Here is a 24,673-nt window from a genome sequence, read left to right as displayed (position 1 = left end):
ATTGTATTCTCTACAGCAGAAAACAGTAGTTTTAATGTTTTTTTTTTTTTAAAAAAAATTGATAAATTTTACCCTGTAAAGCATATAAAATAGTTTATGATGTATCTTGAGCCGCTACGATTTGGGTGGTCAAGGCACGGAGCTGCCATGGGGAGGGATTAAGTTTCGAAGTTACAATCCCCAGTGACGGCTTGAAGCCCATCTAGAGTTAAATCTATGGGTACCAGCTTGTCTTAGAAGTAAATGCAGTCTGTACTCAATGCTGGCTACGTTGCCCCAATCATGACGTATGTCCTGAAATTGTGGAGCTTGACTTCCATCGTCTTAGGGCCATAACGATTTTTCGCAGGAATGTGTTACTTTTACTATTCATTTTAGGACATTTTCTGCGAGCAACAAAAACTATATGATTGTAACAATTGCTTAATAACGAAGAACATGGTACGTTGCGTATTTAAAAAGTACTTAAAGGTGCTTATTTTCGATTTTCGTTTTTTATAAGCCCTTAATGGTGCTTTTTTCATTGGGCGTTTTTAAATAGTGCTTAATTTTCCCTTTTAAAAAATGAGCCACGTACTATGCAAAAGCATGCTTTTCACATTTTTCTATTCAACGTTTTCACAATTCATTTCGGCGTACTGTCGGTCTATAGCGTATGAAAGCGCCAATCATTTTACATGATTGATTAAATACTTGCGAGTCCGCATGTGCGTCTCCTGAAGTGGGTTCGGTGAGATTATTGCACTCTCATGAGCAAATCTGCTGCATTTTGCAAGATATTCTCAATTTCAGGTTTCATTTTCCTCCCACTGATGTCGAACCGAAAAATCTCTTGATCATTTTATAATGGCTAATATGATCAAGAAAGAAAGTTCTTTGTCAGAAACTAGTTATTTTATCACGATCATGTAAAGTCTTTGAAAATTATTTTGTATTTTGTTAAAGAATATAGTGCTTAAAAATATTTTTGAGTGCTTAAAAAGTACTTAAAAGGTGCTTATTTTTTGTTGAATTGTCTCATTTTGAGCAAATAACCAAAATTAGTCCGATTTCTTCCTTTTTTTTTAATTTCACAATTACTCGTCCGTTTATTACTTCAAAGCTTGGGTTTTTGAGAGTAAAATCAATCCTAATTTTACCAAAACAATTGTTTTTTTAATCGTATTGTTAACAACGGATGCTTCACATGTTTTTCTAACTATGTTTATTTTATGAAATTTACGATTTATCATAATGGAAAAGGGGAGTCAGAAGGGGAAGGAAATTCAATGACTATTTCCATCAATTACTGTATCAGTTTTGGGGCAGGTATCTCTTCCTTGAAAATTATTAATCTATTATTTTTGAGTGCTATTTTGTGACTATTCAGTTAGTTTCAATAACGAGGGTTCAATTTCCTATTATTTTTTTTTTAAATTTCTCTTATTAACTTATTTTACTTAACAGTTTTGCTTTTTAACGTCGAAACCAATCACAGTTTTACCCACACAATCGCTTTGTGAATATGCACAAACAAAAAATTTGTGTTTCATAATGTTTGTTATTGTTTCAAAAAATTCGCAGTAAAATACATTCATTAGTTTAATTGATGAAAGCACTCTGAAGAGAAAGCTACTTGAATGAATATTTTCAATACATCATATTTTTAGTTTTAGGGCCGGTGATCTTTTAGAGGAAATTTAATGTTTTTTTTTTTTTTTTTTTTTTTTTCTTTCTTTAGAATATTATTTTTTACACTTGAGCCAATTCTTTTTGTATAATTCTTTTTCTTTCTTTTTGTTCTTCCCTTTCTGACGATTTTCCTTTTTTGATGTCTTTCATTTTAAAACTCTGGTTTTTATGGTTAAAATCGATTTCAATTTCACCCAGATAATCGCATTGTGAATGTGCATGAACGAAAAATGTGTGATTTAGATGTCTTTAGAATAAGCATTGTTCACAACGGAAGTTTTTTTTTTTTCACGAAGTTTACCCTACTAGTTAATGTATGAGAGTACTTGGAAAGTAAATTTGAAAATCCTTACTAGGCCATCACTTGTTCAGTTTTAGAGCAGGTAATTTAATATTTTATTCTTTTATTAAAAGGGGGTTTATTATTCTTCATAGAAATGTTATTTTCAGTCGTTTTTCTTGACAAAGGATAAAGAAAGAAGGGACGAAAAATATATGTTTCATATGAGTTAACGACAATGATAGTTTCTCAACATTTTACCCTAGTTTATCCAATACATAGATTCGGAAGGGAAAGCAAATTTTCAGTTTAAAGATAGGTAATCTCTTCTGTGGAAATTTGATATATTATTTTTCGTATTTAAAAAGCAACTTAATATTCTCAAAAAAAAATTCTCTTCAGGGTTATCCTTGATTAATGAAATTGAAGGAAAGGACGAAAAATTTATGTTTCGCGTGTGTTAACCATAAGTTAACAATAATAAAGGAAGTTTTACAAAAGTTACCCTAAAAAATCAAAAGATTAGAGGATTCAGAATGGAAAGAAAATTTAATGAATTTTCCCAATCCATCAAATATTTAAATTGACGAGAAGTATTTCTTCCTTAGAAATTTAATACATTATTTTTCTTATTATAAAAGCAGCTTAATATTCCTTAGAAAAAATTTCTCTTCAGGGTTTTCCTTGACTAATGAAATTAAAGGAAAAGACGAAAAATTTATGTTTTGCATGAGCTAACAATAAAGTTTCACAAAACTTATCCTAAGACATCGAAATGGATGAAATGACTCGAGTAAAGTAAAATTAAAGAATTTTCCTAATCCACCACTTTTTCAGTTTCAGAACAGGTAATTTCAGTGGAAAATTAATATTTTATTCTTTTATTAAAAAAGTGGTCTAATATTCTCCATAAAAATATTCTCTTTGGCTGTTTTTTTAGACAAAGGAAATTGAGAAGAAGAGACGAAAAATTTATGTTTCATGTGAGTTAACAACAGTTTCTCAAAATTTACCCTCGATTATCCAAATACATGAGAGGACTCAGAAGGGAAAGAAAATCGAATGAGTTTTCTCTGTCCATCAAATTTTAGTTTAAGGATAAGTAATCTCTTCGTTGGAAATTTAATATATTATTTTTCGTTTTAAAAAATCAGCTTAATATTCTTTTGAAAAAATATCTCCTCAGTGTTGTCTTTGACTAATGAAATTGAAGGAAAGGACGAAAAATTTATGTTTCGCATGAGTTAACAATAATAAAGGAAGTTTCACAAAATTTATCCCAAAACATCGAAATAGATGAGAGGATTCAGGTAATCTAAATTTATAAAAAAATCAGCATAATATTCTTTAAAAAAAAATTCTCTTCAGGATTTTCTTTGACTAATGAAATTGAAGGAAAGGTCGAAAAATTTATGTTTCGTATGAGTTAACAGTAATAAAGTTTCACAAAATTTATCCCAAAACATCGAAATAGATAAGACGACTCAGGTAAGCTAATGAATTTTCTCAGTCTATCTATCACATTTACATTTTTAAGTCAGGTAATCTTTTCGGAAGGAATTTAATATATTTTCTTATTATAAAAGCGGTATAATATTCTTCAACAAAATTCTCTCATTTTCCTCGACAAAGAAGTTTTTGTTTTGGGGAACTGATTACACTTATAATTATAGATGCTTAAAGCGCGGTGGACCTTTGAGGTGTCAGAGCGTTACGCTATTCAAGCGTTTCTTAAAATGTTGGTGTCTTGATGTCCAAGTAATAAGACTTCATTTCCTGATAAATTGCTCCCCTTTTTATCATGATCCTTTCTTGACTCTCAAATCTTAAGTATGACGAAAGGGAAGTAACAAGGTCAAAGGTTGTATGAATGGGGATGTTGTGTACTTCAAAGGAAGTGCGATATCAAATTACACTAGCGAGTCGGTAAACTGTTATTTGGTCGCAAGGAATATACTCAGTCCATTGCATAATGCTCATGATTTGAAAGTAAAAAAATTCGAACTTCAAAAAATTTTTGAAATAAAAAATTTACTCTGAAATGGACAGCAAATTAATTAGTGCAGTTACTTTTTGGCTTTGTGTTTTATATGTTTGGGATTATAGAAGTGTATTTGGCAATACTTACACAGACAGAGGTAAGTAATTTTTTTTTTCACTCCAATTTGTTTTGAAGTTCAAATACGTTGGTAAACAAACAAAAAAAGAAAAAAAAAAGCAATGTATGAATTAGAATAATCTCCTGAGAGACTATTCCAATTTATACATTTTGTATAACAATATTAAAGGAAATTTACAAAAAAAAAAAAAAAAAAAAATATATAAGACTATTCTATTTTATACATTTTGCATAATAATATTAACGGAAATTTACAAAAAAAAAAAGAAGAAAAAAAAGACAGCACTAGAATAAAAGCTCTTTGTTAAAAATTATTTTAGTGTAACAATCGTTTAAATTAGGGAGGACTTCCAGACCGAATTCAATGTAATTAAATATTTATTCAGATTTAATTATTTTTTTAATAAATTAATTAATTTTAGCGAATTAATTTATAGTTTACAGAAAGGAGCTTTTCTTCAGGCTTCATATTATTTTTTAAAACTAAGATTAGAACTCTTGAGCTAACCTAAAAATGTTCCGAATTCGTAATTATACTGATTGTAATTCTGATATGGAAATAATAATCTTTTATCTATTAATTTTTTACAATTTGTATTTAACTGAAACAACTCCATCTTTTTTGTTAATATACTTAACTCACACGAAATTAATCTCCTGAGAGAGTATTCTAATTTATACATTTTGCATAATAATGATATTATAGGAAATTTACAAAAGAAAAATATTAAAAATTTCATTCCGTAAATTTCCTATTAACTCTTGCACATTAATTTTTTTTTAATAAACTACCCAATTCCATTCGTATAAATAATTAAGGACATAAAGTTCAAAGGTTCAAATTAAATTGGTCGTTAAATTCATATAACTGATAAATTAATGCTTTTTTTGGTATTTTCCCGTTCTTTTTTTCTAGTGCTTTTTTTCGTGATTTCTGTTTGTCCGCTAAAAGTCTAAAAACGCAATTTTTTTCTACTATTTATAAATTCTTTAGCTTTAATATTGTAAGAATTGAAACCGTATTAAATTATTGATTGATTTTAATTATTAAATTTACCGTAAGTGAAAAAGAAATATAAGAGCGTAAAATATTAAAAAACCAGGTAATCTAAATTTATTATTTTTATAATATTGATGAAGCAAGTAATCATAATTTCAAAAAGAATTTTAAAGTTGTTATACTTTGAATTAACATTGATTATATATATGATTAAACTAACAATAATTAAAGTAAAAGCAAAGTAAGTCTGGCAAATTAGCAACGACTACATTTAAGTTACCGTTTTTTATTTAATTACAACTTGATTCTGATTTTGCACGAATGCTTTTCTGAATCACCCGTCTTCAAGGGGTTAAAGTTTGATTTCATTTTCACTCTGAGGGCAAATCCAATGCCTCTTATAACTGAAAGCCTCCACGCGGTTTCTTATAAGTAGTCCGATCTAACCACTAAGAAGGTAAACCAGTTTACGAAAGAGCCATTTAATGGAAAATCTAGCAAAAATAAGAAAGTGGCAGCAAATATATTTCTAAAAATTTGTTTAATTTTTTAATATGATTGGTTTGTCTCATTTACTGGTCTACCACTACAGATTCAATTCTCAAATACGTTTGATAAATTTCTCTCAATTACTTTAAAAATAAAAAAATAAAAATTAGCAACCACATCGACTGCTAAATTCAAAATGTTATCACTTTAAACTTATGTAAATTTCTAGATGTATGGAATAGGGGCCGCTGCGCGGCCCAGGTGCCCAATTTTTCATAAATAAAGTAAGTAAGTAAACTTTTAAAAAAGAATTTGGATTCATGCTCACAACTGGTTCACTTTTTAAATAGTCTGCGCAAACTACTTATAAAAAACAGCGTGGAGGCTTTCTGACGTAGGAGGTAATGGTTGAGATCGATATAATTAAATAATTTCGAAGGTATTTAGATATTTTTCTTTAAAAAAATACATCTCGATAACGATATATTAAAAGATATTCTAACGATACATCATGGATATCATGCTTAATATTAAGTATCGAATACGATAATACCGTGATCATTATTGACGATGATAAGCATAGTTAATATTATCATATTATTATCGAATCTTAACGATAAAGATAATTATCTATTATAATTTTTTAAATATTTACATTTGGGTTAGGAAAATATTGACCAATGTAAAAATAATCTACATTTCTTAAAGTGTAAAAATATCCCGATAAATCGTCAAATATAATCTGAAGATTTATGCCATATTTAAATTCCGATATTGCCCCACATTACTACTCATTTATAACGTTGTTTGCTTGATTTAGTATTTGTCGGAATTTTTTTTTTTTTTTTTTTTGATGCATTGTAAAATTTTCCAAAAGTAAATGAAAATTGACCCTCAGATTTATGTAATTACTTTCAGTTTTTCAAAAAATAAAATAAAAATGAATAAAAAAAATATATATAAATAAATTAATAATTAAATAATAAATAAATAAATAAATTAAAAAAAATAATAGTTGAAATTATAAGAAATAATCAAAATGTAATCTGCAATAATTTATTATTGATTTATATATTTTAAAATGAGAAAAAGCTGAACGGAAGTTCTTTATCAAAATAATGAAATAAACAATTACATGCCGGATGCAATTCCTGCTTTTAATAGTATTGTTTTGATCCGGTGGCGGTATTTCAAGACGCAACTAGTAAATCAATGCTTTATGTTTCAACAAATTTTATTTTTAGTAATTTTTTACTAATTCAGCTAGTTTATTGTGATGCAAAATTTAATAATTCAATTACAACATTAAGTAACATAGAATCAAGAAAAAGCATCGATATTTAGCATCAAAAAGTACCGAAATATCGGTATTATCGAAAAAAATATCAATGCTATTATACGATAATATCAAAACAAAGTATCGATGTCTCATAGTATCGTTACTTATTTTCAATTTATGTTTTAGTTTATTGTTATTGATAGTAATATATTATTATCGTCATCGAATTGTGTTTTAGCGAGCCCCATTTTCCTGTTTTGGTAATTACATAAGTAACTGCGGTTCTCAAAAGTAATGATTTATACTAATATCCAGTAAGGAAGTTAATTATCTAATTATGGTTTGGATAAGCAAAAATTTAAGTACTTTATCATAAGAACAATGTATGCAGTTGCCTTATTTAACTAATAAATTAATAAGAATGTAAAACAAAGACAATTTTCTTTTTCATTTTTCGGACGGAATTATTGAAACCAAGTACACCGAAGAGCCATTACATTATGACCACCCTGCTAATAACATGTAGGGCCACCTTTAGCCCTCAAAACTGCTAGCACACGCCGTGGCATTGATTCCACAAGGTACTGATAGGTAGTCTGAGGTATCTGGTACCAAGCGCTCACCAACTGGTCCTGCAATTCCCTCACATTGCGAGGGGGTAGCGTGGCAGCACGAATTTGGTTTTCCAAGTAGGACCACAAATGCTCTATTGGATGAAGGTCAGGTGAATTTGGGAGTCAAGACATGACTTGAAAGTCCCTGATATGTTCCTCGACGATTCGACCCTTATGACATGGTGCATTATCTTGTTGGTAAACACCATCCCCCGCAGGAAAAACTGTAGCCATGAATGGGTGAATCTGGTCTGTAACTATGTTCAAGTAGCTTACAGACGTCAGGGATTGTTCTATGAGGATTATGGGTCTTAATGTGCTCCATGAAAACATTGTTCCTGGGCGAGAAATCATGAAAACCTGGGCAAGCCCATTGTTATAGATGGAGGGTGGTCATAATGTAATGCCTCTTCGGTGTATAGCATAATAGAAAAGAAGTATCGATTGGAAACATCGATTCTTTTTCACTATATCGATGTAAGTTTTTTGTAGTAAGTTAATTGCGCTTGATGATTTTCAGGACAATTTTCTGCACACGGGAAAAGAAAGAGCAGTTTGACATAGTACTCAGACATTCGCTTGTCTTTTATAATTATTTGTATTTGGGCCGTGGTGGCTCAGGAGATAGAGCGCTTGCCTCCTAATTAGGTCACCTGGATTCGAATTCCAGCGATGGTTGGTGGATACGAATTCGTCACCCGATTCACACTGACCGCAGTGCTGACGTAAAATATCTTCAGTGGTTAGCGGATCATGGATTAGAGTCCCCTTGACGTCAGATTAATCATGAGAGGTTTTCGTGGTTCTCCTCTTCCAAAAAATCAGCCACGAAGGCAAAATTTCACCCAATACTTGATTCAGGAGTTCTCTTGTCTTCAGGATTGGGTTCAAAATTTCATGACTACGACTTTATATATTGCTTTCGACTTAATTACAGTGTTAAAGGGCCTAGACTTTTGATTGGTGTACGGATTAAAATTAAAGATTCCAAACGCTCCATTTTTTTAAGGAGTTCGAATCCGTCGAAAAATAAAAAGCATGTCTATTCATGCACTGAGGAAAAAAACCTGTAAAATTACCGTGCTGTATTGTAATGACATTTCTGATAGTGACATATTTCTGGTTAATGAGACCAAAATATTAGGAATTTAAACCATTCATTTGGTAAATTTTTCGCTCATATGGTAACGGTTAACCGAAAAAGCTAGGTTGCAAGGTATCATGATAAACTTACCGAATTCTAGCACATTTACCAAATCATATCATATATTATAAAACCATATTTTATTGTTAATACAAAACTGAAAAATAAATTTAATGGAATAAATTGTTTTCATGCCAGGTTGCAAGGTATCATGATAAACTTACCGAATTCCAGCACATTTACCAAATCGAATCACATATTATAAAACTTTATTTTATTGTTAATTTTACTAAAATCATTACCAAACATTTCAGTGAAAAATTCCGAGCTTTTTGGTGTTCCCATAGAGGCAGAAAGACTGTAAATTTGATCATATTCTGGTAGTTTTGACTTTTTTTCTCGTCGTGGAAGTATTGAACAAAATGAATGCTCAAAATTCAGGAATTTTTACCGTTTCCCGTTAAATGCTCCATCTGAATATTTCGACAAATTGCGAAAATTACTATTTTCACCTGTTTTATTAGCTTACCAATTTCTTCAACAACATTATATTTAATTTTACATATCGATTAACACCGTTGACTAGGATATTCAGCATTAAATAAAAGGAGCTAAAGTTATAGAGCATACAATCAAAATTTCGTAAAATATCGAGACTGTAGACGTTTCGTCATAAATCACGTGATTTCATAATGAAAAAATTGGTCAAAAATAACGAAACACAGCTCTAGGATTGCTACAGCATAAAAAAATGAGAGTTTTATTTCTGAGAATGTATTTGTGATATGGATCCATGTCTTGAAATAGAGAGTGACGAACACTGCGTTAATCAACCACTTTTAATGGTGGAAGATTGGAATTCGATTAGAGTCGGATATCCTTCGATAAAAAAACCTTCTTTGACGTCAGTTAGTGGTTTGTCATAAAAAGGTAATTCATCTTGCCAAAAGAAAACACAAATTGTTTGATAATTATATAACCTTCTACAATTATAAGAGTCTAGCCATTGCCTTACATCAGAAAGCGGGTTTTTAGAAGCAGTCTGCGCAAACTATTTAAAAAGTGAGCCAGTTGTGCGCATGAATCCAAATTTTTTTAAAAAAATAATTGAGAGAAATTTATCATATATATTTGAGAATTGAATCTGTAATGGGACACAAGTAAATAAGACAAACCAATCATATTCAAAAATTAAAGAAATTTTTAGACATATATTTGCTGCCACTATCGTATTTTTACTTGATTTTATATAAAATGCTTCTTCCGTAAACTTGTTTACCTTCATAGTGGTCTGATCAGACTACCTACAAAAATCAGTGTCGAGGCTTTAAGTTATAGGAGGCATTGGTCTAGCAGACTCTAGAATTTTTCCCCCAATGCCAACCGGATGGACGCTTGTCATTCAGGTATCAGTAGGGCAAATTTGTTGGCTACTTTTTCAGGGTCACCATATTAGGTGGACCAACGTTGTTCCCACAGTAAGGACAGATAGTACAGAGAATGATAGAACATCCATGCCTTGTCCGAGTTTCGAATCCAGGACCGGAAAAGCGAAGCTCGCCCACAATAGGCTTTTTACGAATTAAGTCAGGAAGGTGCTTCTTTCGTTTCACAAGAAAGCACCGCAAGGGGGAACTACGTCTTAGCTCAGAGCCTCACAGACGACAGCGATACTCATATGTGAAGTTACTTCCTTAATTTAGACATAGATCTAAAAGGGAAAGCAATTTTCTCCAGATCACTGTACCCATGGTACTGGTCAGAGACAGACCACGGGAATTTCGATTCCCCAGTTTTTACGAGCACCTTAATCGCATGTACTCAGTGGGTCTTAGCAGAGTCTAGGACCAGATCCCAGTCCCTCCGAACCGCTGTCCGATTTTCTAGCCATTGGACCCGTATGTAAGCCATTTTTAAGAGACTTAAATTATTTAAAATACTTTCAAATTAAAGCTATTTTTTAAGAAATCTAAGTAAAAAAAGTAAAAATGAAATAAACAACAAGAATGCTTTATGAATATCACAAAGAAAAATTTGCGAAGACAGTTTTTAATACTTAAAATAATTATTTACTGTTGGTAATTAGGTACTAGTATATTCAACTTATATATAGTATATTCAACGTATATCTTACAGTTTTTCGTGAGTTAGTATTATTTCTACTTCTTTATTATCGAAATATAAAGAGTAACGGAAAATTTACACGTTCAGTTTATGGTATTTATGGGTTCATATATTTACGAAACATAGTAATATACGATTCATTGGAGGGCTATATTTTCATACTTTAAATATATTTTTAAATAATATGTAGGTTGTTTCCCAGACTGTTGCCAATAGCCCTAGTGCGATGTAAATAAAATCTTACTTCGGCAAATAATATATTAGTAAACTATATTTTTAAAGATTTTTTTGCTGTTAATCATACAAAACCAACAAAAGTATGGTTAAAACCACATGAATATGGTAACATTTATCATGCTTTTAGCTCTATGGTAACACCAAAACCCACGGAATTTTTACCAAAACACATTGGTAATGATTTTTGTAAAATTAATAATAAAATATAGTCTTATAATATGTGTTACTGTTTTGTAAATGTGATAATATTTGGTAACTTTATCCTGATATCTTCCAGCATGTCATAAAAATAATTTATTCGGTTTAAATTTACTTTTCGTTTTGTATCTTTACTACATGTGCTACAATAAGAACTATAATTTTCAAAACCAGAATTCCCGGTAAATCGTAACCATATGAACAGAAAACGTTATTGTATGAATGGTTTTAGTACCGCATATTTTGGTTTGATTACCATAATTGTTATTTATTTTACCAGAAATGTTTTTACCATGCAGTACGGTAATTTTTCCAGAAAAAAAATTCCTATTATGATTTATAGAACTATTTTAAATAGATAAACAATTTTAAATAAATAAACAATTATATTTTTTGTTTAAGTTTGCATTTAATTTTATATAAAAATCAGCTGACTTTAAAAAAAAATGAAAAGAGGTTTATTTGCTTGAAACGCTTAGTTTTATTCTGAAAAAAAAATTTTTTTTCTGAAATTTAACTTTCAGATCTGAAAATAAATATTTGATAACATCGTTTTTAACGCCTTCTGAATGCAATATGATATCGTCGATCTTTTTCAGAGATCGTCAAAAAGAGCTCTCTAAATAATAGACATTCATAAATATTTTGAATACATTTAAATCTACTTATTTTTTTACAACTTATTATATTTTTACGAGTTTTCTTATTTAACCTTTTTCGCATTTGGTGCAGAGGTTTACCCGATCGCTGGGAGAGGTTTTGATGGTTTCTTCTAAAGGTTTTCTTTTACATGAAGTCTACGGAAAAAATTCCGTACCTCCCAAAAATGATAGTAAATGGAGGAGGTCGTTACACAGATGTGGTCTTCCCTAGAGATATCACTGTAATATATTCTTAAGTTATAGAAAATTGAAAAATAACCTTATCATGTAAGTCTAATCATAATCATAATCAAATCATAATCAAATCATAATCAAATCATAATCAAATCATAATCAAATCATAATCAAATCATAATCAAATCATAATCATATCATAATCAAATCATAATCATAATCATTATGATTATGATTGTAAGTCTAATCATAATCATTATGATTATGATTGTAAGTCTAATCATAATCATTATGATTATGATTGTAAGTCTAATCATAATCATAATTTTGATCATTAAAGCTCTTTTTCATGTAGGGGAGAGTCGGGTAGCACCGCCAAGCGGGTACCCCCGCCCACAGTCAATTTCATGTGTATAGAATATTTTTTCAAGTCAATGGGCCATCGGACATTAATTGTTATATTAAAAAAAGATTATTTTCAAAGTTTCAAGTATTTATGCAGCTGGTAACATGGTAAGCAATAGTTTTGAAAATATGTTGAATACAGAAGTCATGAAATTAAGAAAAATTGATTGAATGTTTCGATTAAACTTCATTTTAATACTAAAAAAATAATTTTTTTTATACATACAGCATTAAAGTATGTAGTCTTAAGTTTAATTTGCACAAAGAAAGAAGTTTGTATGTAAAAAATTGTTCTAGTAATTACAAATTTACAAAAAAATTGGATTTCGGGTAGCCCCGCCCAGTTACAAAAATTGTGTTTTTTGGCTATTTTTTCAGGTGTAAATGAGAATGACCAATGTATTGACAATAGATAAACCTTATTTATCATTTTTATCACAAAATTATCTTATTTATTACATATTTATATACTTTTAGTGAATTCTATCATTTAATAACAACAAATGTCATACCTTTTATCATTATTAATGTATATTAATATATTATAATATTAATATATATTTATATTAAATATTTAATGAAAATATTTTAATTTAAGTAACAATAATTAATAACAATAGTTGTTTTTCAATATAAACTTATTTGGTTGATCTCTTCTTATAAACATAATATAAAATACTTCTTATAAAATTACAAATTCACTTTGTATTTTGATTGCATTCAAATGCTTCTGTAGATTGATTCGTTAACAAATGAGTGAAAATAAATAAGAAAGCAAATAGCTTATCATAATATTTATGAATTCTTGATATTAAATTTAATTAGGATATATCAATTACCAATATGTTTTAATATTATATGAAACATAAATTTATCTATTTAAAAATGCAAAAATTTATATATTTAAAAATGCAAGTTAAATATTTTTAAAATGTAATTGATATATTCTAATTAAATTTAATATCAAGAAATCATAAATATTATGATAAGCTATTTGCTTACTTATTTGTGAACGAATCAATCTACAGAAGCATTTGAATGCAATTAAAATACAAAGTGAATTTGTAATTTTATAAAAAGTATTTTATATTAAGTTTATAAGAGGAGATCAACCAAATAAGTTTATATAGAAAAGCAACTATTGTTATTAATTATTGTTACTTAAATTAAATTATTTTCGTTAAATATTTAATATAAATATGTATTAATATTATAATATATTAATATACATTAATAATGATAAAAAGCATGACATTTGTTGTTATTAAATGATAGAATTCACTAAAAGTATATAAATATGTAATAAATAAAATAATTTTGTGATAAAAATGATAAATGAGGTTTATCTATTGTCGATACATTGGTCATTCTCATTTACACCTGAAAAAATAGCCAAAAAACCCAATTTTTGTAACTGGGCGGGGCTACCCGACACATCTTGAAAGGAGCTAAAAAACATGTTTTTTTAAATTTCTATTTTTTTAAGTTAAACTATTCTTTTTTTGGTTTATTCTTTTTGCATTATTTAACTAGATGGTAAAACAATAGAAACATACAAAAATATTGATTATTACTCAATATTATACAGAAATATAAGCAAAACTCCTTAGGTGGGTGGGGCTACCCGACTCACCCCTACGTATTTTTCATCAATAAAAACTCATTATGTCCATGAGTAACAGTTATCGCATAAGGGTTCTTACCCATTTTTACCGATAGATATTTTGTGCTGTAGGTTTTCTCTAGAGATATCACTGTAATACATTCTTAAATTATAGAAAATTGAAAAATAATCCTATTATGTAAGTCTAATCATAATCTAATCATAAATCAAATCATAATCATAATCAAATCATAATCATAATCAAATCATAATAAAATCATTATGATTATGATTGTAAGTCTAATCATAATCATAATTTTGAACATTAAAGCTCTTTTTCAAGTACCGTCAAGTGGGGCTACTTTGCGCAAATTCGAATTTGGCACTTTTCAAGTGCTGTTATTCAGTATTATGTTTTTTTTCACGTTAAAAATGTGTGGAATTTGAAGATAGAAGTCTCCTCTACTACTACAAACATTTTTTCGAATTTTAAAACAATCTCAGAGTGTGTTTTGTTTATCCAATGTTAACAACTTTCCGAGAACGTCGGATGTCGAAAAGTGTGCGTGGAAACTTTAGCTGTGAAATGCAAAGACGTTGATAAAACAATTGTCGTAAGTGCAAAATTTTTTATTTTTACATTGATAAACAATTATATCATGTTAGCGTTAAAAAAAATTTAAAATTAATAACAAATAAACGGAAAATGAGAAAAAAATGCACTGTGGGGCTACTTTGTGCAAAGTTTCATTCGCTTTTTTTTCGACAGAAAAATTGTCACATGTTATAAAAAAAATACCTCAAACGAGAAATTACCGTGATTCCACTTTAAAAAAGCTGCAACAATGTTTGCAAGCAGTTGCTGGTGGTATGTCGATTGCAGAAGCTTCTCGGAAATATAAAATCCACAGGAATACTATCTCTAATAAAAGTCACAAGAAACACGTGAAACGTGCTGGTAAACTATTATTTTTCTTCCTCAAAGGTTTTCTAATGAATTAATCAAACGATTTAACACATAAAAATATATTTTATAGGACATCAGGTGATTTTGACAGAAACTGAAGAGCAAGTTCGGTCGTGCTCATTCAAGCATGTTATGTTCAAATTTATCAATATTATAAATGTTAATGAATATGTAATAATTATTATTTTTAAAATTTCATCCATTTCAATGTTCAAAAATGTATATGGTTTCCTTTTGTCTAAACTCAAATGTTTTGAAATAAACATTATTTTTAAGAAAAAATTCTTTATAAAAAATGGTTTTTTAAAGCTGAAAATTATTTTCAAACTAATATCTTTACATATCTTGTTATTAAAAATGTTAACAATTAACTTTTTTAACAATTTTATATCAATATTTTACTAAAAACATGATTATTAAACTGAATTCCTATCGCTGCACAAAGTAGCCCCACTTGCGGGCTATTTTGTGCAAGGTATGTTTTGACTTATTATTTGTAAATATTACATACAAATAATGCCAATATTGATCAAATTCTCTCGTCTGAGTTCAGTTATGAATATAATATCGATAAATTTTACTAAAGTTTGAATTAACATAGTTTTTTACATGTCAAAGTTCAAAAACTGCGAAATCCTGCACAAAGTATATGACGGTATGTATTTTTCATCAATAGAAACTCATAATGTCCATGAGTAACAGTTATCGCATAAGGGTTCTTACCTATTTTTACCTATGATATTTAATTTTATAACCACCGTTGAACAGCAAACCCTGGTTTCTGGGTATACGATAACTAATTAACCTTCTAATTTTGAATTGCCTTCTAATTTTGAATCCAATCAAGAAGACAAGGGAACTCCTGGATCAAGTATTGGGAGAAATCTGCCTTCGTTAAGGATTTTTCAGGATAACTTTGAATTATATTTAGTATATTTAATAAACCAACAAAACATAGTTGTATAACAAAATAACATGCTAGCAATTGGTAGCAGAAGATTAGCGATGAACATCAAATAGTAAAGTCTTTATATACTATCTGGATTGGTGAGGCAGCACCGCTGTTCTGCAACTAAAGTGTCATTAGAAACAGCAAACAGCTTATGTACCTATTAATAAAAAATCTTACAAATAGTTTACATGCAATAAATCATCTAGAGCCGTGGTGGCTCACGGGATAGAGCATTCGCCTCCCAATGAACTGCGGTGAACCAGGTGAACTGCGTTCGAATTCCAGCGATGGCTGGTAGATACGAATTTCGCATCCGGTTCGCAGCGACCACAGTGCTGATGTAAAGTATCCTCAATGGTAGACGAATCATGTAGTCCTCTTCCCGTCAGATTAACAGTGGGAGGTTTTTATGGTTTTTCTCTTCATGTAACGCAAATGTGGGTTAGTTCCATCAAAAAATTCTCCAGGAAGGCAAATTTCTTCCAATACTTTATTCAGGAATTCCCTTGTCTTCTGTATTAGGTTCAAAATTACAAGGCTACAGAGTTGAACCGTTAAAAAATTTGCTCGGCTGTTCAAAGACGGTTATAAAATAAAATAAATATCTTAAGTACTCGTATTCGAAATGCCAAATAAACAATAAGCATGTTTATTCCAATTAATGTATTAAATTAACGTAATAAAGCTTTTAAATAGTTCAAATACATTACATATTTAAAAGTTACACGTTAAAAGTTAAAATTTCTAAATAAAAGTTTTATAAAAGTTTTAATAAATTAGTAGCGAATTAAATAACAAAACATGTTGAATAAGGATATTTATGCCCACTCTTTAAAAGTGTCCCCACGAGATAATTGCAATAAAGTTGTATTTCATATGATGCTTTGAATTTTTGATGTGTACAGGTGGAAAAATTACTTAAAGTGATTTTTAGTTTAGTATTTTTTATTTTAATTTCGTCACCACTAGAAAATTTATATATATATATATATATATATATATATATATATATATATATATATATATATATATATATATATATATATATATATATATATATATATATATATATATATATATATATATATATATATATATATATATATATATATATATATATAACGCAATAAATGCACAATAAAATAACGCAAATAACGCAATATATATATATATATACACTTTTTACAAAATGGAGCAAGTAGCATCTCCGTGTTCATGAGATATACCATGTCCATAGATAGTTAATAATAATTGGAAATAGATAAAGATCAAAAGACCATTACCAGTACTTAACAAAAATTAGAATAATGATAGTTACTTAAAAAAAGCATGAATGTAATTGAACAATAGCCTCAATTATAATAGTAACTTAAATTTTTTTTTACTTTTCAGATTCTGAAATTAGTTCCTTTTCTGGTAGTCAATATTCAAATAGTTGTGTTAATCATGTAATTTATTTAAAAGAAGAAAATGAAAAACTTCAGCAAGAATTGGATTTTTTTAAGTACAAAGTAAGAAAGCATTTCTATTTTATTCTTTCGCTTTTTCTGCTGGGTTTTGAAATATTTCAAACAATATAATATCAACTACTTTGAACGAAATACAATAGTTTTCTTAATTAAGTATGCATGCATTTTTCGGAGCTTTATTGAAAGATGGAAGCTATAAATATTGAATTTATGTAATAGAAATGAAAGAAGACAATCATTCAAATATTCAGATATATCATCATCTTAGCATTGTTTTAAAAATTGTACGTTTAAGGGCAATTTCACGCGGTTAGAATTTTCATTCAAAAATTATGGTAAAATAACCGACAGCAATAATTTACCGTAAGGAACATTTCTTTTCCTTTAAAGATTTGGTTAACTATGCGATTATGAAACCTTATCGCTTAAAAATGGTATGGTTAAATAACCATGTGTGCAAAATTATACGGTTTTGTAACCATTTACAGCCAGAATGGTTTCAAAACCGTGAAAATGAAATTTAATTGACACTGGAGTTACGTTAAGATTTTCGTTAGGTAATGGACTTTGGAGTTTGAGTTGTGTTTTGCCTAGTGAACAGTAGAATGTGGCCTAATTAGTTTATCTAGTCATGGCATCTGTCGTGAATGATTCAAAATACTAGATATTTTTGTGTTAAGTAGCTTTTCAGTGCAGCCATCTATGCGTGAATGGGAGTTTCGCATTCCAATAGTCCACGGTCACCAATTGAGGAGTGCAGGACCCTGGAAACGTATCATGTGCTGATGAAATGGAGGAAATACAGTGGTGTAAACGCTGGGATTCGAATCCCCGTTCAGCTGGTCTATTAACAAATTAACGGTTTTAAAGTAATTTTTGAAATTTTCAAATACTTAATAATAATGCGTTTTCACAAACTTTCATTTTGTATAAAATGTGATTTGCAGTTTAATTAAATTTTTTAGGCACACTTTTTAAATTATGTATGGTGTTCTTTAATCTCCGCCTTTAATATATAGTAATAGAATCAATTAAAAAAAGTTATAGCTGTTTTATAAGTTGATTTACGTTTCATTTGCCTGTGAGATTGCATACAAGTCTTATAAAATGATGTGTTCAATTTTTTGAACTTTCATTTTGGGACAATTTTTATTTTGGAAACTGATGCCGTTTGAGTACTTTGGTTTAACTCTCATTTTCACAGCTGTATTTATTTATTCATGCATATTTAATTGTTAAATTTTTTTTTATAGGGAATAAAGCTATACTATTTTTGAAGCTATATTACACGGAGATAAAATTCTAGTTAAATTACCGTTTCAATGTTAATGACATTTCCGGCAAAAAACAACTAAAACAATAATTTTGGTAGTAAATCCCAAAATTTACAGCATTTAAACTATTCATTTGGTAATTCTTTCGTTCATATGATAACAGTTCTCCGGAAATTCAGGTTTTCAAAATTATAGTTCTTATTATCACACATTTATTGAATGTGTGGTAACAATGATTACACACTGATTCATTTAGTAAAAAATACAAAACTGTAAAGTAAATTTAACAGAATAAATGGTTTTTATGTCATGCTCTAAGGTATCATGATAAAATTACCAAATTTTACTAAATTTTATCTTATATTATTAAAACCATACTTTATTATTACTTTTACCAAAATAATTACCAAAGCGCTTTGGTAAAATTGCCAAGCTTTTTGGTGTTCTCATTGAGCCAGAAACATGGTTAATTTTACCAAATTTTGGTAGTTTAGACCATACTTTTTTTTCTTAGTGCAGCTGTCAAAACAGACTCAGCTATCACCTTCTACATCAGAAAGCCTCTACACGGTTTTTTATTAGTAGTCTACGTTTATTGTCTAGTTTAAAATATGTACCAGTTGTGTGCATGAACCCAAATTCTGTGTTAAAAATACTTGAGAGAAATTTATCATATATATTTGAGAATCGAATCTGTAGGGGTTGACAAGTAAATGAGACAAACCAATAATATTCATAAAATTTTAAAAAAAATTAGCCATATATTTGCTACCACTTTTTTATTTTTACTAGATTTTCTATTAAATGACTCTTTTATAAATTGGTTTACCTTCATAGTGGTCAGATCGGACTATTTATAAAAAACCGTGTGGATGTGTTGACTCAGGTAGCGTATACTCATTTATTTGTGGTTATCGATAACTACGCTTAAAATATTTATACATTTTGATGGGTTTTTTGGTAATCAATTTTGTCATTTTAGAATACAGAATTACAGTTAGAAGTAAATTCTTTATCCGGCCAGTGTGGAGTTATTCAACACTGCCAATCAGGAGGCATATTTTATGCTAATGGAGATATATGGTATCCAGATCCATGTACAACATGCAGGTGTGAGGTAAATATAAAATTTTTTTTTCAGAAAAAATATTCTCAAACCATTTTTAAAATCAAACAAAAAACGGAAATCTTTATCTTAATAATATAAAATCATTACAAAGAACGAACTTCATTCAAGACTAGACATTTATTAAAACTTATATCTTTCGCGATTTTTTTTTAAAATATAGTTTTTAACCATTATAGCAGACAAAAGGCAATCAAGAATACATATTTATTATCCTAGATAATAAAAATGATAATAAATGCTTGTTATTCATATTTTTATTGATCGTTGATTATTGAATCACTTATTTGAATCACGTAATTCAGATCTCATATTCAAATAAAGTATTCAGATCAGTGATCTGAATCAAGTGATTCGGATTAATGATTTGAATTATGTGATTCGGATCAATGATTCGAATGAAGTGATTTGGATAAGTGATTCAAATCATGTGATTCGGGATAGGTACTTGAATCAGATGATTCACCACAATGATTTAAATCGAATGATTCAAATTAATATTCAAAAAAATTATTCATCAAGTGATTTGGATTACTAATTTAATTCAGGTGATTAGATTGAAACCAAGTGATTCAAATTACTTTTTGGATCAGTGATTCAGATTAGAGATTCAAATCATGGAATTCGGATCAGTGATTTGAATAAACTAATTCAAATAACTATTCAGATCAGTTGTTTGGTGCTTCGAATCACGCGATTTAAACCATTATCCTAATCAAGTGATATGTATCAAGCAAGTCCGTCGAAGAATTCCTATAAAGTGAGTTGTATCACTGATTTAAATCATGTGATTCGGATCAGTGATCTGTAAAAGTAAACAACTGATTCAAAAGAGTGGTTTAAATTAAGTGATATGGGTCGCTGAATCGTATCAAACCATCGGATTGCTTATTTAAATCAAGTGATTCAAATTACTGTTCCAAACAAGTGATGATGATCACTGATTTGAGCCCAGTGATTTTTAACTCTGATTCAATTCAAGTGATTCAGATCTCTATTCGAATAAAGTGATTCGGATCAGTGATGCAAATAAAGTGACGTAAACAAACAATGGTGACTCGCGTTATTCGAATCAAATGATTCAAAATATTGTTCAACTCAAGTACTGATTTCAAATTAATTAACCAATATTTTTTCCTTTGATCAACTGTCATTAGAAAAAAGGTTACAGGGAACAGAAATATTTTAAATCAATAAATTTACCTATTATATCATTCCTTGAGCTATATTTCGTTAATTATAAAAGTAATTTGGTCATGTGGCGAAACTAGAATAATAGACGATCGAAAATAAAGTTCTTATGCTATAATCAAGTCTTTTTGCTACATGGTAGAAATCAAATGTTGGAATGATCTTGAACTACCATCACCCCAATGTATGAATTCGGACTAATTTTTGATGGAACAACATTTAAAAAAATATTTTGATGGTATATTCCTGCTGAACCAACAATAAATATTATTAACCCATCAATAAAAATGCATTGTTGTACCATTATGGACCATCACGAATTTCCATCACAGTATCTTAGAAATTAAATGTTGGAACGATCATGAACAACCATCATCTTAATGTAGGAATTCGGACAGATTTATGATGGTCCAACATAAAAGACCCAAACTGTTTTGATGTTATATTCCTGAGAACCAGCAAGAATTCCCATTAAACAATCATAAAAATGGAATAGTTGGAACCATCGTTGACCACCACGAATTATCATGGATTATTGGTCGATAAGAATCAAACTTCTCCTGATGGTTAACCATCATAGCATTAAAGTAGCGTTTTCCATCATGGAATGATGGAAGTCTGTTGGTGTATTAAAAAATTCCATGAATCATGCATAATGGAAAATGTTGGATGATGGTGACCATCAAATGATGTTGGACCATCATGAATTGCACTGAAACTAACATAAACCATCAAAATGTTTTGATGGAAAAACTAAGAATTTTGACTTGTGTCTTGTGTTGTCAGGGTGACATTAATCCTCTTATATGGTGCCCACGATAAAGAGATTATTAGAAAAGTTAGATACTTTGTGCACCACGACTTTTTTGGTAAAAAAATCGAATAACAAAATATTTCTTTAATTTCGACGAAATTCGTTTCCATGATAATTATTTCGACACTTTGACGAAATATTCACTCGTAGCATATAGCAAGAAACGGTTTCGTCAAAAATGAGGGACGCTTCATGACATTTAAGCATCAATTTTTTACAGTGTGCTTGTCTTTAAAATATTTATCCTCAGTGTATACAAATTTATATTGAACTTAGTCTTTTTCTTTTAAAAAAGAATTTCAATAAAAGTTTAATTAGCGATAATCAATTATAATTAATTAAATAACTTTAACACTTTTTGATTTGTCAATCTCATTATTTAAAAGACATATTTTTTCCCCTTCAGAATCATAGAATAAATTGCTATACATCTTTCCATTCATCTCACTGTGAACTTCAATGTAATGAAAATACTTGTTTGAATGGTGGGGCTTGTATGAATTCTCTTGGAAGCCATTCAGTTCAATGTGATTGTCCAAATGGATTTTCAGGTCCATTGTGTGAACAATCAATTACTAGTTGCACTCCTACTAGAACAGGAAATAACTGCAATCATAATCAGTCTATTTGGTTCTTTGATTCCTACTCAAATCAGTGTAAATCAACAAAAACAGGTAAGCTGAATTGCTTGATTAAAAACTTCACTCGCTTCAAAAATATACAAATTTGAAATAACAGCCAAAATGTTTCAAGCGCTCCAAAAAAGGCGCCCCTTTTCAAGACTTGACAGACGTGAATGAGGAGAAACAAAAGTGTTTTGAAATTCAATAACGTTGAATTTCAAAAAAATAGAAAAATTAACACGAGGAACAAAAAATAGAAAAACCACAGTAGTCATGAGAGAAAAAAGATGAAAAATGGAACAAGAAAAACCACAGTGGCTGAGATGCCCAAATCAGAGTAAAATGCATTTCCAAGCGCTATGGAGAGGTGGTGAGGAACTAATGTCATTAATAAAGGAATCAGCACATCAAGTTGAGCTGATGTGACTGGGGTGGAAATAATTTTGGCATTTTCAAAATTGAATTTATGCCCAAGATTCCAACAATGCGCAGCAATTAATAATTTCTCACATTCTTGATAGCGGACATATCTATCGTGTTCCTTAAGTTTAAATTTTAAAGCGCGTCTTGTTTGTTCGATATAAGTTCCAATTTGTATACTTTTGAAGTGAATGAAGTTTTAATTAAGTAATATCTTATCACTTCAGTATCTTGGGAATATTTATTATGTAAGTTGAATATTTGTTTCAAAGTCTTAGATCCCTTTTTTTAGATGGTCCAAGATAAATTTTAAAAATTTTTTTAATACATGCATCGAATTTTTATTATGAATATATCTTTTTAACTTAATTTGTGATGTTGCATGCATCAATATTTATTATGTAAGTTGAATATTTGTTTCAAAGTCTTAGATCCCTTTTTTAAGATGGTTCAAGGCACGTTTTTGAAAATTTTTTTAATACATGCATCGAATTTTTATTATGAATATATTTTTTTAACCTAATTTGTGATGTTGCATGCATCATTTCTTAATAACGTATAGCTTGTTCACAAATCTTCTGCGAGCCATTTAAAAATAAATCAAAATGCGAAAACTTTAAAACAGTTATGTTTTTGATTTTTGATATAAATGAAAATATTTTACTGTAATATTAATAATTTATTGCTAATTTGAATTAAAATTATCCTAATTTTAATTTAATTTTCCCCCAGCATTTTTTTGTTTTTAGCATTTAAAACAATTTCTGATTTCAAAATGGTATTTTTAAATTATTACTGTTTATTATTTTATTAAAATTCTTCATATAATTTTTTTTTGATTATTTTTAGAAGATTATGAATCAATTGAAAAAAAAAAACAATTTCGCTTTCTCCACCGAATACAAATATTTTTTCAATATATCACTTTATTTATTACTTTTTTTGGAGGGGGGGGGGTAATAAAGCAAATCCCTAAATATGCAAAACTTTTGAAGAGTAAATCCCTTTAATCCAACGGCGATTTTTGTTTTGTTTTTCCTAATCTAAGAGCTTAAAATTCCCCAATATTTAATGAACCAGTAGGAAAAGTACTCAAAACCGAAAAAAAAAAAAATGATCTTAATAGATTAATGGGAAAAGTAGTCGAAATAAAAAAAAATAGATAAAAAAGAAACACTAATGGAAGCAGTTTTAATAAATAAATAAAAATGTTCCACTTTTTTTCTGTATTATTCTAGTTCCTCAGATAAGACAAATAATTTTTAAAAGAATCTCAAAGAATTATAACTAAAAACTATAAAATGAAAAAAAAATAGTCATAATAATGTATCATACATAAATTGAATAATACAGCGAACTCCCCAAACGCCATCTTTAATGGGTGATTTTAGAATGCATGTAACAAATAGTTTTAAAAGAATTTATAGATTAAATAAGGTATCACCATTGTTTAAATGAAACATGCATCGAAAAAAAGGAATGTACTGGTTAAAATGTTGGAAAAATTATTGCTTTCATATACATTAATTAGCATTTTCTTAAAATAAATATTTTCATGAAAGCAGAAAATACTACGCATTTAATTTTCCTCCGATTTACTATTTTAACAATACGTATGCAAGATACCTTTAATATATATTTTGTGAGTTCTTGTCAAAAATAGTGTAGACATTTGGAGCTGTTAGTTAATTCTTAAAGAGGTTAAAAGAAAAATGCTACAACATTCTGCGCTACACGTTACACTCTTCGAAAAATTTTCCCTTCTTGCGTGTTGAATAATTTAGATGGTTTAAATTTGTTAGAACCTTAATTACGATGTGAAATTGAGCCAGATTTCC

The 24,673-nt window shown here is 28.9% G+C and overlaps 1 protein-coding gene across 1 annotated transcript in view; it reads left to right on the top strand.

The window, feature by feature from the left end:
• Nucleotides 1-3,829: 3,829 nt before the first annotated feature.
• The window catches only part of LOC107439018 (zonadhesin), a 167,041-nt gene continuing 146,197 nt past the window's right edge, over nucleotides 3,830-24,673 (top strand). The window contains exons 1-4 of the mRNA XM_087155985.1: nucleotides 3,830-4,089; nucleotides 17,311-17,429; nucleotides 19,644-19,778; nucleotides 22,199-22,466. Of these exons, the coding sequence (XP_087012111.1) occupies nucleotides 3,993-4,089; nucleotides 17,311-17,429; nucleotides 19,644-19,778; nucleotides 22,199-22,466 (619 nt within the window). The 5' untranslated portion in view covers nucleotides 3,830-3,992. The remainder of the gene's footprint in view (nucleotides 4,090-17,310; nucleotides 17,430-19,643; nucleotides 19,779-22,198; nucleotides 22,467-24,673) is intronic.

Source organism: Parasteatoda tepidariorum, chromosome 12 (genome assembly GCF_982258835.1).
Source record: "Parasteatoda tepidariorum strain Cologne lab strain chromosome 12, Ptep-v5.0, whole genome shotgun sequence".
NCBI lineage: Eukaryota > Metazoa > Arthropoda > Arachnida > Araneae > Theridiidae > Parasteatoda > Parasteatoda tepidariorum.
This window is presented reverse-complemented; position numbering and strand designations above follow the sequence as displayed.